The following is a 19,639-nucleotide window of genomic DNA, read 5'->3' on the forward strand; positions in this document are numbered from 1 at the left end:
GTGTGAGATTCGCGTGTGCACGCAGCATGCATACATCCGTGCGTGAGATCCTAGACACGCGCGACAGCGTGTGCGCGCGCGCGCGCGCGTACGCCGTACGAATCTCCGCGAAAAATGCGATATGATAATGTTCCCAGCGTTTCGCTCTAATCGGCTTTGTATCCGCCTGTGACGGCTCTTGTGGACGAAGGGGTTGCGGCGGGATATCGGAAGTACTAAACGGACGGCTGGCACGGCGGGGCGAGGAACGCGGGGATATACGGTCGGGATCCTGGGGGCAGTCAAGAGAGGCGAGCCTGTGCCAGCCTCCATGAAGGATTTAATTTACATCCACCGGCGAAAAACGCGGAAAACAGTTTATCAAAAAAGTTACCGCGCAGACTCGAGCCGTAGAGTGAACAAGCGAGAGAGGAAAAGAGAGAATGTGTGTGTGTGTGTGTGTGTGTGTGTGAGAGAGAGAGAGAGAGAGAGAGAGAGAGAGAGAGAGAGAGAGACGCAGAACGCGCGAGGGAACGGAAGAAAGAGGGTTACACGACGGCAGAAATGAAATTGTCCGTGCATGGATTACCGCCGACTTCGTTATGCCCTCGCATTAGTGCTCTTCCCCTACCAATCCTCTCTTTTTCTTTCTCGTTCCCTCTCTCCGCCGCGCCTATATGTATATCCATTCTTCTATATTCGAAGCCCGGATGCAACGCTTATTCGATATCTCTAAAACGGTACTTAAATGTAACCATGTTACGAAGGAAAATTCTGAAATCGTCTTTACTAGCAGACTTGCGTCCGTCAATTATTGTACATCGGCAAACACACTAAAACACGCGCTTTTATTGCAGCTCGAGCGAATAAAAATTGAATTAATTATGACTGTTCGTTATGCGATTATTTTTTGATTATATTATTCTTGTAAACGGGAATGGCAACGAATAATAAATGCTAATGCCTCTATTTAAACTGCGAAATGCATGTAATTAATCGAGGATTTAAACGCCCAACATAGTTCAATTTCGGAAGAGCGTCCAGGGATAGAAACGTAAACAACTGCTCTTGCATCGAGATTTTATCATCGGCTGATGGGAAGACGACTTCATAAAATATCCAATTGATCGAGATGTGGGCTTCGCAATCGTACACGGTGGTTATGAAATACGCATGAATTTCGTCGGATGGTAGTCCGATATCGGCCGTGACGTTTCGTAGCGCAACGACGGGTTCGCGATCACCGGGGACCGGGCGTAAAATTACTGTTTCGGCCAACATTTACCCCGGCAGCCGCGAGGGTAACGTTCGACTGGACAGCGACTCCGAATTGATTTCGTTTGAAATCCCTACCCCTCACCGAACCCCGCTTGCCTCCTCCGCTTGCGTCCACGGCTCGTTCCCTTCCATCGATGCGCCGTTCACCACCCTCCGAGCTTTCTCCTCTTTCACGCGCTTTCGTCCTTCCTCTGCCTCCGACGCTTCGTCCTTCAACCCTCATCCTCGCTCCTTCTCCATACTTCTTCTCTCCTGTTCTCGCCATCGTTCACCGTCTCCGTCTCTTTTTGAATCTCATCCGGGACCACGGCGCCTCGCTGCAGACTGCGCCAAATGTATTTCCCCCTTCGCCATTTTTTTTTTATCGTCCGCTTACGAACGTTCGAAAAATTAATTGCCGACCGGTCCGATCGGAAATGCACGAAAGAAGAACGCGTCATGTGGGTGAACGAATGAAACGAAAGCTCGGAGGGTGTCGATTTTATGTAAAAAGCGATTTACGTGTTGAGCGATATGCTGACGATAATTCTATAAAACGATTACGATGTAAAAATTGGTATTTGTGTTTTTCGCTCTTTTGTTTTAAACGCGATCTTTGTTCGGGTCACGTAAATACAGATATGAAAAAAAAAAAAAAAATAATAATAATAATAAACTCCATTTTTAAGTATTTTATCGCATTATAAATTATTTACTACATTCGTGAATTAATCAAATCTGAATAAAGAATAGAATTAATATATAATGAAATAATATGCTTACATTTGAATATACATACATCGAGGAGAGCGAATCGACGTAGGAAGCGATGGAAGACGCGGAAACATTGCCGAACGCGCGTTTATGGTCGATTCGCGAAATAAAAAAAAGAATCGTGGAATTAATGGAATAGTCTTGTGCAAAAAAAAGGAGAATCAAAAAATTTCGTTGGATCGACCGATAATATCCGTCGCGATCTCGAAGACGGGAGAAAGGGTCGATGTCACGGTTCCCGGCGCCACGTCATTCGATATTTTTGTCAGTAAAACGATATCAGGCAAATTGCATCTGTCCTTTACACCGTGGCGCCGAGCCAGATCAAACAGTATTCGGCCCTGGATATTACTCTTCCCTTGATATTGTCGGTTCCCGGCACCACTCTCTCGTTTCTATCTAGCAGTCGGCGACGATCGAGTACTTTCTAAATCGAAAGAGGGTACGCACGAGAGAACACGATAACATCGAACGCTAAAAAAAAACAAAAAAAGATCAGTCTTTCGCGGAGCTATCCACAATCGTCACATTTATTTATCCGATTTATGCCCATTTCTGCACCAATGCGGTTTAATTTTAATATTGGTTCATCAACTAACTCTTCATCTTTTTCTAATTCTAAGAAGAGTAAGTTGAACCGAAATTAAAGTCAGTTTACATACATCGATGAAAATAGATATTACTCACGTCGCAATCATTCCATTTGTGGTCGCTGAAAAGGCTGCAGCCTCTTATAAATAAAAAGCTAAACGTAATGTCGATGACGCGTTTTGAATTCTAAATGATATGAAATTTGTCGGTGACGGCAAGATCGATACGGGCTGGACACGCGTTTTTGAAGAATTCGTGCGATCGTATCGAACAATACGTCGCAAACAAACGGTACTCTTATTGGCATCGTATGCAAATAGCCCATATACCAAGTCACCTTCTGAGTGCGCTGGAAGCATGCGGGCGAACGACGTAAGCAAGCACGACTATCTTAGTGGCGTGACACATACGGGCGACAAATAGGCCGTCGAAATACAACTCCAGCCTAAAGGAGAAGCGACCCCGATTGAAACGAGGAAAAAAAAACGTAGGCCACTTTCGATTATCGATGTGTGCTGCACATGTATATGTTTATCGGTATCTTTCTGCGGGGAGATACAACCGACGGATGAAAATACGCGTGAAACTTTGCATGTGACACCGTATCTGTACCGAATAATTAAAACGCAAAAGGCAATTTATACGAATATTTTGTTTCTCTCTGATGATAATTACGGCGTCGGTGATACGTGTGTAACATTGATAACGTGATTTTATGCATATTCTCGTAACTGGCACACGCGCGGCCTTTTGTAATGTCTGAAGGGATTGCGCTTACATTTACCTGAACTCGACAGACCGGGATCGTTTAAGAGCCATAAACGTAATCCTATGGAATATTTACAGTAGCCTCTCCCCGCGGTGGTCGACAGTTGTCTAGTAAATCCTATTTACTGTTACCCAACGTACTATACACACTAGAGATGCTGGGAGGGTGACTATCGTCCCTAGCTAACCTACTGCCCTACTGCCATGAGTCTCACCCCTAAAAGCCTCGCGTCTCTCTCCGTCGTACTCCAGCACTCTCTTATCCTCTACCTTACCTAATTTTCCTCTTCCCCGTTTCAATCGTATCGTCTACCAGGCTCGTCCTAACTTGGCCCTCTGTAAATCAAATCGCGCGATGATCTCGCGAAATACCTCGTTTCTCACACGCGATCGTGAAAAGGCGAATATTTTTACGAGATTTTCCGATTGAGTGCTAAAAGTGTCGGGCTTGTTTCACACGGTGAAACGTATCACTCCTTCGTCGACCCTTCGATCTCTGCATTTCCAACGCGTCGATAACAAATAAGAAGTATCGATCCCTCTCCCCGTAGGTCATATGCGAGCGCCACGCTAATTTGTTCGCCGCACCGCCGACGTTCTTTTTTCCCTTTGTTCTCCCCGAGTTTATAAAGTCCACGCATGCAGGTATAAATAGCTCTTAAGTACGACCAGACTCGTGATTTTGTAGAAAAGGAGGTGAACGATTTTCCGACGATACGATGACGAGTATCGGGCGTAAGGCGAAATTGTTCGTCATCGTATCATTTTATAATCATTATCAACGATAGGTTAGAAAAACGTACCCGCGTGTAAAATAGTCGTTTAGTATTTGAGGGCAGGAGTGATATATCCTAAAGGTACAGCAAAGTGAAGAAAGTTAAATTAGTGTTACACTAATAATAATTAACTAATAATAATAATTAATTTGTACGTAATTTTAATAATTAATTTTGCATTTTCTTTCAATTTTTTGCACTTTACAAAAAAACAAAATCACAATGAAATTAATATTATTATCAATATTTTATTTCTCCGAAAATCCCTTCGTCTTCTCGCTTGCACCCTTCCCGGAGTCGCGCTGCACTCGTAATGTAGTTTAGCGTGGTATGACAGGAGATAAACTTGGCAACAAAGAATTATTGATTTTTTCTCAGCGGATTGAACGAGTTGCTGGGCGGTTGAGCGGTCCCGGTAGGGTATTCGACAAAGGATGTTTTCCGAGTCCCTAACCTAGGCAACCCTTCTCCTACGCTCGACGTCCCGTATGTGTCTATCGTGTGTTGCCTCTGTACTGTGGGTGTATAACCCCCCTCCCCCCCGTCTGTGTATGTGCATGTATGTGCATGTATGTGCAAAGGGTAGGGGGGAACTTTGCCTCCCTTTTCGCTTTCTCTCGCGGTCCTTCCTCGCGTCACCCTATTCGCGTCTCACTATTCGTGCGCCATGTGTACTCAGCCGATGTGGTGAGGACTTAACTGCCTCATTGTCATCCCAGCAGGAATCGGAGTTTCGGGACAGATGTGCAAAATTTAAGGCTAGAACACTAAAGAAGTCATCGTTGACGTATGATCTTGAACCTTTATGCGTGTCTCTCTTATATATAGATGATGCACTTATTTTTCAGATCATTATGCATCGATGAACGATATTTTATCGTATACAAGATGTACTAAATACAAATCTCGCAAACATTGAATGTATCTCTATAACGTTTTCCTACTTGAAATTATTTTTTTATTTATCGGGTTTAGCAAAAATTTAGAATTTCCTAGAGCGTTCAAGCGAGCAGCCGAGATAAAATTTAACACACGAGCCCGTTGGTGTCACGAGGTGTCCAATGTTGCTTCCCATTACATTGGAACATGTTAGACCACAGCACGTTAGAGCTCGGCCTCTTTGGGCTGTCGTGTATCCAAATAGTCCAGTCGAGTCGAGTCGAGTCGAGTCGAGTCGAGTCCAGTCCAGCCTTCGCACCTTATGCACGCGAGGATGCACATGCATAGTGCAGCAAATGGGTAGTGCAACGCTAGCACGGCCGCCGGCAGGGAGAATCGATCGAATAAAAAAATGCTTGGCCGATGCCGAAGTGCGACGAGGACGCGAATCGCGGGCGATGAACGGACGAGGCGAAGAAGGGGACAGGGGTGCACGGCACGGTAGCAGAAGGAGGGATAGTCCGGGACCATTGAAGAGTGAAACCGCTCAAAGCAGCTGCCCCCGCCCCCTCGTCCAAGCTACCGCTCTCCTCCGCATCCCTCGTCCTCGTCCGCTTCGGCCTGTGCGCCGACCCTAGGAGCTCGTCTCTCTCTTACTCCTCGTAGCTTTGAAAAACCATCCCTACCTCAACCTGGTCGGACGGTACACCCCTGCATAGCCGTATAGCTCCTACTCTTTCTCTTCTTCTTTGTTTCTCTTCCACTTTGAAGGGGGCGATCGGCCTAAACTCCGCGCCAAGGGGTTCGCTCGTTGCCATAAGTGCAAGAAATGTGGTTACGTTCCCCTTATTTTTCCACCGTGTTGGAATCTTCTTTCGTTGAGACGAAATGCCGCGGCGGCATTTCGTGAAAGTTGAGCACACATTTGATTGATTCGCCAGCAATTTATTTTAGACTTCTTAATTATTTTCTCGAAATCGAAGACGAAAAGTACAGTTCACTTCTTCAGATTTTTATTCGCGCGCGGCTGTTAACCTTTTATTATTATAACGAAATGTATGTAATATTCGTTTCTCTCATCTAGCCGAGCGAGATTGTACCCTACCCGACAGGCTGCGATCCTTCTTATTATTCGCGGTCTTTGCATAATGAATTTAGTCCTGTACGCGCGACCGATTTATACGTCCAGAAGTGCGCGCGTAGCTGACAAAATTATCCGTCTATCTGTCTCTGCCGATGCTTTGCACCCCTCCTGGGGGGAGGGGGGGGGAGGAACATAGAACCAGCTGGGAAGAAGAAAGACAGAAGTTGCCAGGGATGAAATAGGGAACGAGTCTAAGGCAAGCGCCAGATGCAAGGGGAGAAGAGATGAGAAGGGGGCCGGGCAGTCGAAAAGCAAGGGGCACACGAGAAGTGTGCATTGTAAGATCGGCGCGTGCGGCACGCGGAAACCTTCGATACCGTCGTACCTCTAACCTCGCAGTCGTAAAACCCCCCCGTGCTCGTACCCGCCCGTCCCCCTCTAGTCACCCTTCCCGCGCCCCGGCGTTCTTCGAGTTCCCTCTTTTATGAAGGGCGAGGGCCCAGAAGCTTATTGTCGGGGGCACATCTGCCGTGCGATCGCCGACCGATTGTCTCGCAGGCTTAGGAAACTTGCTCGTGAAAAAAAAGGCGGCTTAGCCGACGGGGTGACGGTGCACGTGGTGGCGCGGGACGTGGACACGCGTGTCCGCCGGCGGGAATAGGGCAAGATCTTCCCCAAGTAAGTGGCGCCACTTTCATCACGCGCGACTGCGAAGTAACATTGAAATCACGTATGAAACCGATGAAAATAACAATGTATTCTAATGCGTCGAGGGTATATTCATTTGTTAACTCTTTCACTATAGAATACATAAAATCAATGTGAGATATGTTGTAAAGGCAACGTAACGATGTGAAACATCAGCGCGAGATCGCACACTAGCGATCGCAACGAAGTGATTTACCGTAAGCAATTTTCACTAATCGTCCGATCATCATCAAACATGTTAAGTGCCATTGTTTGGAAAACGATGCGGGATAGCTTTGGCGCAGCGATCGATGTATTTGACGATCCTTAAAACTCTGCATCGCGTTCGTCGCGAAAAACGACGATTGTACGTCCACTTTCACAACTCACGGTTAATTCTTAATCGAGGCTCAGCTTGCTTCTCATCTCTTTCGAATTCCAGAATTGGAAAGAGAGACAATGAATAAGTTGAACCTCGGTTAAGAGTTAACCGAGTGAGTTGTGGAACTGAGCCTAATTAAGTAAGTGATAATCACTTGTCGACTTACGTTTTAGTTTGCACGACGTGTTTTCCGTGACGTGCTCTTCCCCTGAACATCGACGAAGGCTTTAAAGCCAAGACCGGCGCGGGCGCGGGGTTTGAGAGTGCAGACAGCATTAAAGTGTTAATTACTAATTAAGAAGGGTGCACGCGAGCGGCGCGGCGCGGCGCGGCGCGGCGCAACATCAAGACACCCTGTGCGACACCTTTTTGAACGCGCCCTCTGAATGGACGCTTACGCCCCAGCGGGCAAACGCGCGTAGTCGCTCATCCATCCGCTCATCCAGGCTCATCGACGCACGGCACGAGAGCGAGAAGACGCGACACGCATCTACCACGCGCGACCACCCGCGCATGGACGCGCTCGCGCGCGAATTCTAACGCGCGGACGCTTAATGCCCTCTCGTTACACGCACTTTCACGCCTCGTGACCTCCTGTCTCGCGTCGCGTCGCGGCGATAAAGTAGAGCGTGAACGCCGGTAGACGACGCCACGACGGTAGTTCCTCTCTCGAATTCTTTAACGGCTTCTTCCGCTGCTTGCAGCCGGCGATGTGGTTACGGCCACAACGATTACTTTATCAGCTGACAACGTCAGTTACACGCAGCAAAATAATCGTACATGTACGACGCGTTGAGACTGACATATTTATTAATAATATTCAAGGCAACTGCTGGATAAGGTGCCGCTTTACAGATTGTATTAGAAATTATAGATCGTTGAGAGTCGTATGGAAAAGGGGTCTTTTAGAGTCTTTTAGAGTCTTCCCTTTGCGGATTTTTGCCAATAGAGCGAATGGGCTCGTAAGTTTCTTCCAGCGTTTGTAAGGGGGAATATGCCGTGGGAAAGTTTCGCCAAGAAAACCGTGATGGTTCATCAACCGTGAGGGATTCAAACGTTCGGCGTCAAGTCGCGTCTTCGAGGGCTGCGGCGCTCGCTATTGTCGAAGGTCTACCGACTTGGTTGTAACCGTTAAAGGGGGCTTGGCTGGCTGGTTCGGTGGCTTAAGAAGCACGTTCCTTGAATAGAGATCGAAAAGAGGGAGATTGTAAGGCGAGAAGACGCTCGCCGCAATGTATATTGCAAACCGTCAGAAGGCGTACGACTTCTCGCCGCGTCCTTGCCCGCCCCATTTCTTAAAGTCGCGATGATGCAAATCCTGTTCTCACTTAGTTCTCCCTTAGAATATAATAAAATATATATATCTCTTGTTTTTCCATCCGTTTCATCTTTGACATTTAGAAGATTTTGAAAAATAGAGATTTAATTTTCAAATTTGCAGTGCAACGTTCGGATTTCAGCATTTTGTTGAAAAAAAAAAAATATCTCTTTTGCAATAAAATATGACTGTGCTTTATGGCCAAGCAGTCTCTGTATTATATTTCTAGCAAAATTTTTCGCTCAATCTATAACGAACGTAATGCTTTTTAATTCATCGATTCTTTTCATCTGAAAAGAAATAAGTTTCACTATATATTTTCTAAAATATATCGTGAGAATTATTGACGTGTTTCTAATTTAATTTTTTTTTTTCCATCAATACATTGACCCGTATATTATACTCTTTATCGCAAATAGACCGAATGACTACGGAATGATGCGGTTGTAAAAAAGCAAACTTTCGAGTGGTCGGGAGTACCCCTTTTAATTGGTGCTTTCTCGCATATGCGTGGAGCAACGCATCATAAAAGCGGCGGGTTGAAAAAGCAACTGACAACGATGAAGATCGTGGTTGAAGGAGGCATCGCGTCGACAAACGCTGTTACCATTAACTGCCTCAATACTACGTGACACCTCCATGTCCGTTTTCCTGTCTCACCTTCTCTTTCTCTCTCACATTTAAGATAAAATACATTTAAAAACGTAAGAGTGAAGTACGCTTATTCAATTAAATATCATATCTCAGAAATTTCAGATAAAATATCTAAAAACATTTTTGAATATAAATATATAATAAATGAATCTCAAATGTTGTGAATACAGCTTGCTTTAAATTAGTTTAAATTATTTCAATAAATGAAAAAATGAAACAACAAGATAAAAGAGGCAGAAAAGAGAAAGAGAGCGAGAGAAAATAAGAGAAATGAAAATGTTTCTTTCGATGAATCTGGAATGTCGTAGAAGCGATATCCACATGCTCCTCGTGGGAGCATCTTTTTGGCCGTTGAAGCGTTAATCGCAATTAAACACTAATAATTAACGCCTTTACAAAGATTAATGCCTTCTTCCTTTCTCTTCTTATCGATATTTTCTCTTCTGCTATTTCTCCTCGTCACTCTCTCGTTTTCTTTTTCGCTTGAGAATCGCCCCACCGTAATGGAGTGCGCGAAAACCCTGAAGAGAGCTTATTATTATCCTAATTATACAATACTATAATGAATGATCCCGCGGCATTCACCCTCCAGCATACGCACTCGTTCGCTTACTTGCCCTCCCCCGTCATCCACACCATCCGTCTCCCTATCGTTCCCTCTTACCAGATTTCTCTGTCGCTCACCTCTGTTGCTCTTATCCTCTGCACTTGGTAGTCGAAGAGTGGCAATTCTAGCACTCGGGCTTTTTGTCAAACAGACTACGGAACTAACGTCGTTTCCCTCACGCCCTCGCGCACCCCATTATGCGGCCAGTCTCGTCTCTCTCGTCCTGCTCTCTCTCTCTCTCTCTCTCTCTCTCTCTCTCTATGTCTCCACGGGTGTCTGTTTTAATTAGGCACTTCGCAGATACGTGTGTCGCACGTATATAAGTATATCGCGTATGCGCCAGGATATACAACGTTAACGTAGATACGTAAGCGACGCAGTCTACCACTACCTCCGCCACATTCCGCCTATACTTGGCGATCCGACGAGCTTGAATGCGGTCGATGGGTGGTTGAGTAAGGATTATAGACGCAGGTAACACATGCACAGGGCAAAGTCGGGGTGGCTTGCCGATGGGTGGTGTCGGTGATGGCTCGAGGAGGTGAAGAGGGACGGTATGCGAGAAGGGATGATGGAGGAACTCCTCTTCCGATTCTTCTCGCGCATGTAACTTTCTCCGACTGACTGCTGATAAGAGCACGCGAAATTATCTTAATTGGCAGTAAAACCAATTCGGGAATGATCGGACGAAGAGAATCCTCTTCTCATCTCTCCGCTCATCTATACCGTGCCGTATCTTTCTTTCAGCGGCTTTGAATAGAGTGAACGTTCCGGAAGAACGCGTTGTTTTCTTCGACAGGAGAAAGGTTCCTGACCTTCCCCAATCTCCAAGCATGGCGAATAAAAAATGATATCCATCTTGGTATGAAAATAGACCGGTCATGATTTCACGAGCAAGCACGAAAATTTGAATGGCTTGACATAGTTGAAAAATATTCTACTAATCATCGTTACACATCCTATTGTTCTATTTGTTGCTATTTTCTCTAGCAAATAAGGTTTCAATTCACCAGGCAAAAGCAATCTTAAAAATTACTTTCAACGAACACTAAGCGAACATTTGCAGCTCTATATTGTCGAGTAGTTCAACGATGATGATTTATACAAATTACGCTTTCTCGTTGAACCGTTTCACTTTTGCATCCCCGAGGGATCCAACCAACAACTAGCGCTACTGATTCTACAAAAATACTCGATGACTGATGCTAATATCTGAAGATGAATTTTATTTATTATTATTATAGAAGCAAAGAATCACAATAAGGAAGCATAAAAAATCGTTAACATAGATCGCGTTTTAAGAAACTTAGACTATGCACTTTTCTAACCGCATTTATAATGAATAAGGTATATTAAAAATATTACAAAAAGCAACGCAATTGCAAACTCGAATTTAACGAAAACGTTTTGAAAGCTTACAAACGAAATTCAAAACGACGCTAAATATCTGCGAAAAAAAAAAAGATCTGAAACTTGGTATTAATAATTTTCCTCGGCGCATACAGTGCGCGTTCGTATTTTTTATATTTTTCTTCTCCTTCCACGCGCGATGTTCGCAAGGAGGGCTACCCTTCGCGTTTATTTCCCTTTCGAAAGCTCGGATCGCCGTTCCTGTATCAATTATACATCAATTAACGAGTCACGTTTGTTGTTACGCATTAATTAATGAACGTAAAGGTAACTTCGAAACGAGCGATTTTTCCTGCCACAGACCGAACGAAAGAAGATTGCGTAATTTTGCGTTGATTATATGTCACTGGCTAGAATTGCGAGAGCATCGTGTCTTTAGTGTGGTTGACGCGATAGGTTTTTCATCGTTTCTTTGCGTCTGTCCGCTTAACGTCGAGGAGAGCTTTCCATAGAGCTCTCCATATGCGCCGTCCCCTTCCTTCTTTTTTCATCTTCTTCCGCTTACGTCAGACCAATGTTAGCATCGATCTTTAATTAATTATCGATGACGCATTAGCGTTGTTACTGTCTGTCGCGGAGAAACCAGGCGAGACAAGAATCAACCGCGATGACGTAGAAAGATTTATTATTAATTGACAACCTCGCACATCGGGCCATTCTTATATTAAAAACTCGTATTAATCCATTATCCAAAGCCAAATCGTATTATATATATAAATATTTAAATTGCATTAAAATTTTATACGCATTTCTGCGGAATAACGAGGCAATCTAACGTTGTCTAATAGGGTGTCTTTTAAAAATTTTGTTTCAGGGAGTTCTACTATATCCAAATGGAGAAATACGCGAGACAAGCAGTTTCGGAGGGCGTGAAGAACGCCGAGGATCTCCGAGTCGGTGGCGACTCCGAAATCTACCGGGTTCTCAACCTTCACTACAACCGTAATAACCACATTGAGGTATGGGGTCCCCAGGTGCGCAACACGAACACGCACACGCTACATTTTATTTTATTTTTCTACCGATATTATTTCGCAAATCGCGAGAAAAGACGAGCATGTATATATCTTCGCTACATAGAGATCAGACGTCGGATTATTGATCAATTGGTTTTATAAAATTAAGCTTTCGGTGTTAGTATCTATCGTACGTTTACATAAAATATTTCACGTGCGTCACTTTGTGGTTCACTGTAACTATTGAATTGTGTTTGCACGTTTTATCGTAAAAAGTATATGCTCAAGATATTTATTGCCTGATTAATAATGAAATGAAATTCTATACTTATAACACTATTAGTTGAAAGGTTCAATGCACATGATATGTTAGATATTTAATATTTCTTTTAACAAATTAAAATGAATCAATCTTGACGTTGAAAAAAATTAATTTACATTACTTTTCTCAGATTTTTCAATTGCACATAATATTTCTATTGCAGCCCTTCAATTAATAGTTAATTTAGTATTATTTTAATAAATTATATAATATTATACAATATATGATTCTTTTTCTCGTATTTATATGAGAAAGATGAATAATTTGGAGAAAAACGAGTCAAAGATAAAAAGTATATGTCAAAAATTTCAAGAAGGATTACATTTTTCATAAAATTGCATTATGCAGAATATTATACGTTGTGACATTCACAGTGATGTTTCTTGTTATAAAAATATTTGGATCGTAAAACCAATATGTACTTTGCTATCTGTAACTGCGAGTGCTAACAGTGGCGTGGAATTTTCAGGTACCCAGCAACTTTAGGTACGTTGTGGAACAGACGTTGAAAGAGTTTTTCAAGGCGATTCAGGGCGGCAAGGATTCCGAGCAAAGCTGGAAGAAGTCCATCTACAAGGTGATTTCGAGGTTGGACGATCCAGTGCCGGAGTACTTCAAGAGCCCGAACTTCCTGGAGCAGCTCGAATGAATCAGGAGGTCGCGTGGCTCTTGCTCTTCGTGGTGCGCGGGCTCGCCCGCGCTCGTCGGCTCCCGATAATCAGGAACGACCAACGAGGGAGGATTGCATCCGCCAGGAGGTACACGTCCTTCACGTAGTGCGTGTTCAGGTATCCTTAAATAACATATCGCAAAAACGAACGAGGGCTAGGAAGGGAGAGGAGACACGGAGACGAAGCCAAGGAACAGAGGCACCATCGGCGTCCGTGGTCGACGTCAAGATGCCAACGAAGGATCAGGCTGTGACTGAATCAAACAGGAAAGACAGAAGAAACGTACGCATATACATGTGCACACGAACACACACATACATAGACATACGTCCATTTAAAAAATACTGCGAATCTACGGCTGACGAAACTCGACAGTCGCCAAAGTGTCGAACGCTCATCGACGTTCCTCTTGTTTCAACTGAACGAGCACGAGAAGGTGATTCCTGGGACGAGACGAAGAAGCACGACGAATGCGTGGTCAACGAATGGCGAGAATAGCTTTTAGCGTCGATTTTGTCCGATCTGTTTGTAACGTAGAGTAATTATCTCGTTACCGCCTAATTTTACATCACACGATAAGAATAGGGATTTAAAGACGATGACACTGCTGGGGTTATACTCACAGGGAAAAATGAAAACTTTTCAAACGTTTGCGAGCATATCCAAAGATTGACTAAGTCTGAACATCGCACGGCGATTCCTCTTCTGGTTCGAGCAAGACCTGGAAGCGGAATCTTCGTCGACCAGAAGCAATGCAGGACGAGCAGCTTCTTATCCTGCATCGTTTCTGTAGAGAAATATTTATGGATGAGGAGAAAACCCCCTTGCGCTAAGACTATTTCGGATAATCCTATTTTGAACTCTGCAAGTAACTTCGGTTTTGCGAAAATCGATACTCTCTGAAATAAAATTCTGAAAAAACTTCTTATCGCCGAATGAACACCGTAATGGCTATTCATACTTCGATAAGAAGGCATTTTTGCTGCATACACATGCTTTTTTCTTTTTTTTTTTCCCCCCCCCCCCCCCCAGGAAAAGTAAAATCTCCGAATATTTAAACGTACGAGGTTCACTTCGATGCTATCCGTTATCAAAATATATACCAATCTTTCCTTGTATTATAGATAATTTCGTTTTACAGCATATAACTGATCAACGAGGTTCGAGATCGACGTGAAAATGCTTGGCTATTAAATTACACCGTGTGAGAAAATCATATAAGAAACGGCGCGATGAAACGCGATCGTGCACACATCGATACCAAAGAATCGACTTCACGAGAATCAAATGCGTAACGTCATATAAATAATTGAGCGACCGCTCATAGCAATTTCCGCACAAATAACCTGTTCCTATCTGCCGAGGAAGAGATTCCTCCGTTTTCCCGTATTTTTTCTTTTTTTTTTTTCGCTCGCTAAACATTACTTGTCGAGTCGATAAAGAGTACGTTTGTCGAAAATGCACATATTGCATTGAGAGGATCGGTGCACGGGTCAATATATATAGCTGTTTTTATTAATGGTTGATTGTATAAACGAGATTAGGCTAGTCGTAGTGACGAGATTAGGAATAGAGTACGGGCGACGAAGTTGCAGGTCGGATGCAATGTATGAGAATCGTGCGCCGGCAGCATTCAAACTGTAGTGTTGCAAGTCCAAAAAAAAAAAAAAAAGAAAAGAAAAGAAAGCTAAAAGAGTGCTATATAATCGTGCGCCGATGCGATAATTATATAAATATTAGACTTTTAAAGCGAAAAAGAGATGGATATATTGGCGTGATTTAAGTAGCGTAAAGAAAACGTGCGCCAGAGGGTTGCATATAACCGCGCTTCCTTTTCTTCGTTTATATTTTAATCCCCGACCCATCTTACATACAGACTTACGGACACGCGACACGCACGTCACTTACATGTATTTCACCTGCACCATCATGCGATCACGCGCGCGAACATGCGAGAAATCAAGGACGGCGCCCTTATACTCTTACTTGTGACCTTATTTTTTTTCGCTAGAACTTTCTGTAGATAATTACAAGACGGTATAAAAATATTAGGGATAACTCAAGTAGTAGCGAATGCACATAATTTAACTCATATTTTTTCACCATTATTCTCGCTACTACGTGCACTATTATTATTATTACTATTATTATTATTATCATTATTATATATTGCTATTATTATTGTATTATTATTATATTATTATTAATATATTATTATATTATTATTATTAGACTCACTATTATCTATATCAATATGACAATTTTAATATGAAATTATTATAATTATTAATATTATTATTGTCATCGTTGAAATTGTCATTTGCGAAACATTTAGTTAATTTTTAATTAACCTTGCCTTACTTCTTCATATGCAATTTCCACGCCGCTCTTTCATACTACTAATTTTTATCTTCATCTTATTTTTATGAATTCCCTTCCTTCACTACTTTGCCGTTCTCTTTGTCAAGCTTATTTATTTTGTGCTTGACATTACGCTCTATTTTTAGTTATTATGTATATTTAGTTATATTATGATAATAATTATATTAAAATTATGCCCCTCAGTAGTTTGTACCGGGCTGTACACACAAAAAAAACACGTACACACACATCTTTTTGCAAGCGGTGAGTCTTAACCTAGTCACGAGTCACTATTTTTTAATTGATTAATGGTCGATTTATTGATTATTATTTTATTTATTAATTACGACAATAAAAAGAGAAAATGAATTGAAATTTTATTTGCGTTTGATTTTGCGTCATTTCACTTTTATTTCTACATTAACTGATACCCTTTCCTACATTTAGAGAGAATCCGAAACTATTATATTTATATATATGGGAAAAGGCAAAAAAGGAAAAAGTGGTCTTGATTTGACAGATTCGGAACATTCTTGATTACCTGCCATGTAACTTTTTTTCGTAGGAAGATGTGGAAAGACTCGAATGTAGCACCCATGTGAATTTGCGATCGGCGAGATTAACGAGAATGGAGGCGAGTAATCTTTTTCATCCAAATTTGAACATGCGTTGTGAAATGGTCGAAGTAAAAACGAAATTTTGAAAATTTCAACTTTTATTACATCATACGTACTAGACTTTGGCCTAAAACTAGTAGCAACTCCTTCGGCACTGGCCTAAGATTTTGGTCTAAACATTTATAATGAGAGAGAAGAATAGAATAGCGAATGAATAAAGGGGAAATGAGAGAGACATTTGGATATTTTTTAAAAGAGCATTATCGGATACGCGTTATCTGAACTCGATGACTCGCTTGTCGCAATCTTGGGGTAACTTAACAATCGTGTCGAGGCAATAGGTGCAGGTAAAAGATTATTTTTTGAAAAGTTAGGTTATTATTATATTTAAATTAAATTTTTTTAAATTTAAATTTTCAAAGAACATTTTCGGAGAAATTAATTTGTAATTTGTAATATGCCCAATTGATAAAACTTGTAATTACACTTTTTTTATTCGCTTTTATAATTAACTTCTGATTGCATTATTGAGATTATTTCAATCAAATATATCCTATACTTTTTGTTGCCATGTGTCATGATACATTAAAAGGTCATTAAGAACTTTAATTTAATGGTACACGAAGAATTGTAAAAGGTAATACTCGGAATTAAATTATAATATTAATGTTTTGCATATATAATGATTGGTTTTTCACTAACAGAAAACAAATCAACATATAATACATTCCAATATAATATATCCAGATTAAACGTAAAGACAACACTTAAAATCTAATTTAATAGTCCCTGCGAATATCGAATGTATTTCTCGCATCGTATCTCGATCCTAAAAGCTTTGCGCTTTCACGTCGATACGCGTCAATAGTAATCTCAGTTAATCACTGATAGCAATACAACGTTACGTAATTTTTGATGATAGATCTCAGCATTAAATACAATCTTGTCACATAGAATACGCTACTTCAATATTAACCAACAAGACACAAGTCGATATTAACTATCGTTCTCATTCTCTTTTCTTCGATTGCACTGGATATACGAGAAATAATTTTCGTACCTTCAGCGGCAATCACACAATTGTGAAATATGTCTACAACCATTTCATCATACTGTAAATGATCATTCCGCTCTTTCAAACATTATCCGTACTTAAAAAAAAATAGTAACTATCAACATTGCAACATTAAAACAACGTTCTCTAAATCGTAACCGTGCTACAATGGAATTCAATATCGCAAGATTTAATCTTCCTTACTTTCGCGAGAATTATTTTCAAAGAAACCGTCAATCACATATGTACGTATCATAATGAATTAAATTAATTATTTGACACCATTTCGACTCCGTACATTCTTCGCTACTGAAATATGACCACAAACTTGGGAAAGTTGCAAGCAAAAAATTGACAAGCGTAATAATCTTCAAGGCCAATTTCCCCAGTCGCCTTTGTCAGGGGAATAAGCTGAAACATCAGAGGAATTTCCGTATGGTCGCTTATTCGCAAAAGTCTGAGAATTAGGAATTATTATGACACACATATAACTCTCGCATGATCCTTCGAGGCCATCTATTACAAATTCAAAATGTAAGAATAAGAGTTCGCTTCTTTCATTTCTCCGTCGACCGAGAATCGAAGCTCCTAGCGCGAAGGACAAATCGTTCTTTATAAATATTATAGCAGACGTACTCGAGCCGTACGAAGAGACTCGAGACTCAGAAAAGAAAAAGTATCTGAACAATGGTAACGAATAGCAATTGGTGGTTCATCGCGATCGCCGAAATTTCTCTTATCGAGATGGGAGAATCAGCCGCGCTCTTTACCTCCCGATCGATGCTACTGGTCTCGATCTACCGACGCGACATAGATCGTGGGACGGAACTGGCGATGAACAGCACAAGCGCGAAGAAAGGGGCAAATTCGCAACGATTTTTACGCGGATGCGCGTACAATGAGAATGGAACGAACGTAAGAAGGGCAGACGGCGAGATCGACGAGATGTACTAGAAGAATGTAGTGACGAAGAGACACGCATTCCTAAAGAACGAAGACGAAAGGTTTAAAGTCGTTCACCTACGAAAAAAAAAAAAAAAATTAAATATATAGAAAGTCTATCGACTCGCCGTTTATACTACATTTATGCAGCGGGGCCGACGCACGGAGAAACGAGTACACGGGACGGAACGAAATTAAACGAGAACGAAATACGAGAGAGAATGGAAGAAATAATAAGCATACGTACATACCTAAACGCGTAAGTTTTAAGGACACGTAAGCAGAAGTAAGTAATAGTATTTAACGTTAACACTTGCAAGCTATTAATTATTATATAAACGATTAACTAAAGATAAAAAGACGAGCGGAAGGTCGTATCACGCTGCAGAGGAAGAGGATACCTACTTTAAAAAAAAAAACACACACTAATAAACTAATTATTATTATATGATTATATTATTATTATTACGATCATTACTATCGAGTTTGAGATTAAGCCGTGATAACAAGAGAAATCAGTGAGAATGGGAGAGAGCGAAAGAGATACCAGAGAGAAAGCGAAGGAGGCAGAGTGGGAATTCAAAGCGAATTCAATGAGAATAATAATTCCTCAAACTATTAGGAGCATAATTAGGGTATATTTATTATGGCGAGTGCGCGATTACGATAGTGGCGCGGTAGTATACAGAGAGAAAAAAAGGGGGAAGATAAAGGGGGGACAGAAAATACATTATCTCCCCTGTGACGTTTTAGCGAGGCGGAAATCGCGTCTTTCGAATTTTCGCGCGCGCGATAGGAACGAAGTGGAGGAGCGAACCCGGGAGAACGACTGAATGTAAGAATGAGAGAGAGAGAGAGAGAGAGAGAGAGAGAGAAAGAGAGAGAGAGAGCGCAAGGGAAAGAGAGAGTGAGAATCTGTAAACGATGTGGGAGAAAGACGGAGAGCATGGGATTTAGAGCGTAAAATATGTTTCTATGTGAGATCGCGTGCGTAAGCCAAAAGAAGAGAAAAAAGAAAAAAGAAACTGATTGTTGACACCGAGTGAGCAAACTTTGTGTGATAATCTCGTAGTACACGTAGCATGTTAAGTCTACAATACGTTTGGTAGGGGATTAAAAGGTGAGAGCGACTTTCGAAAAGTCGGGCAGGAGAACGGGGGAGTAAAATCTGACCGAGGAATCCGAGAGGTCTTCCGAGTCTCTACCTCTCAACGATGTTTCTAAAATCTGTTGGAGGCTCGCCGCCGCCTCCGGCGATCAACATATCACCGCGTATATATGGATCGTTAATTCGTAATTCTAAGTTACAGGGTGCTCGAAACGCCGTCGACTACTCCGGCGTCTCGAATTAACGTAGCTGTATCATTAAGTTTCCTCGATGAACTGCGAAAACTTTACGTTGTCTTTTAGTCGATAATTTCGTGCCCCCCGACATTATGATGCAAGACGAGAAATCGTAAACAACCACGATTTTTTATTTACAGGACTACAGCAGAGACAGTCGACATACTCCTGTCTCGCGACTATTCTTAACTTTTTACGGCTTACCT

At 42.0% G+C, this 19,639-nt stretch overlaps 1 protein-coding gene across 4 annotated transcripts in view; it reads left to right on the forward strand.

Moving 5' to 3' along the window:
- The window catches only part of LOC108750748 (homeobox protein prospero-like), a 31,529-nt gene extending 16,295 nt beyond the window's left edge, over nt 1–15,234 (forward strand). For 2 of the 4 annotated variants that reach the window (XM_018490458.1, XM_018490459.1), the window contains exons 4-5: nt 11,981–12,140; nt 12,914–15,234. In XM_018490458.1, coding sequence (XP_018345960.1) covers nt 11,981–12,140; nt 12,914–13,093 — 340 coding nt within the window. In that variant the 3' untranslated portion in view covers nt 13,094–15,234. The remainder of the gene's footprint in view (nt 1–11,980; nt 12,141–12,913) is intronic. The other 2 variants (XM_018490460.1, XM_018490461.1) reach the window with 1 other exon arrangement.
- The last annotated feature ends 4,405 nt before the right edge of the window (nt 15,235–19,639 follow it).

The sequence above is a fragment of the Trachymyrmex septentrionalis genome, unplaced genomic scaffold (genome assembly GCF_001594115.1).
Source record: "Trachymyrmex septentrionalis isolate Tsep2-gDNA-1 unplaced genomic scaffold, Tsep1.0 scaffold37, whole genome shotgun sequence".
Classification (NCBI taxonomy): Eukaryota; Metazoa; Arthropoda; class Insecta; order Hymenoptera; family Formicidae; genus Trachymyrmex; species Trachymyrmex septentrionalis.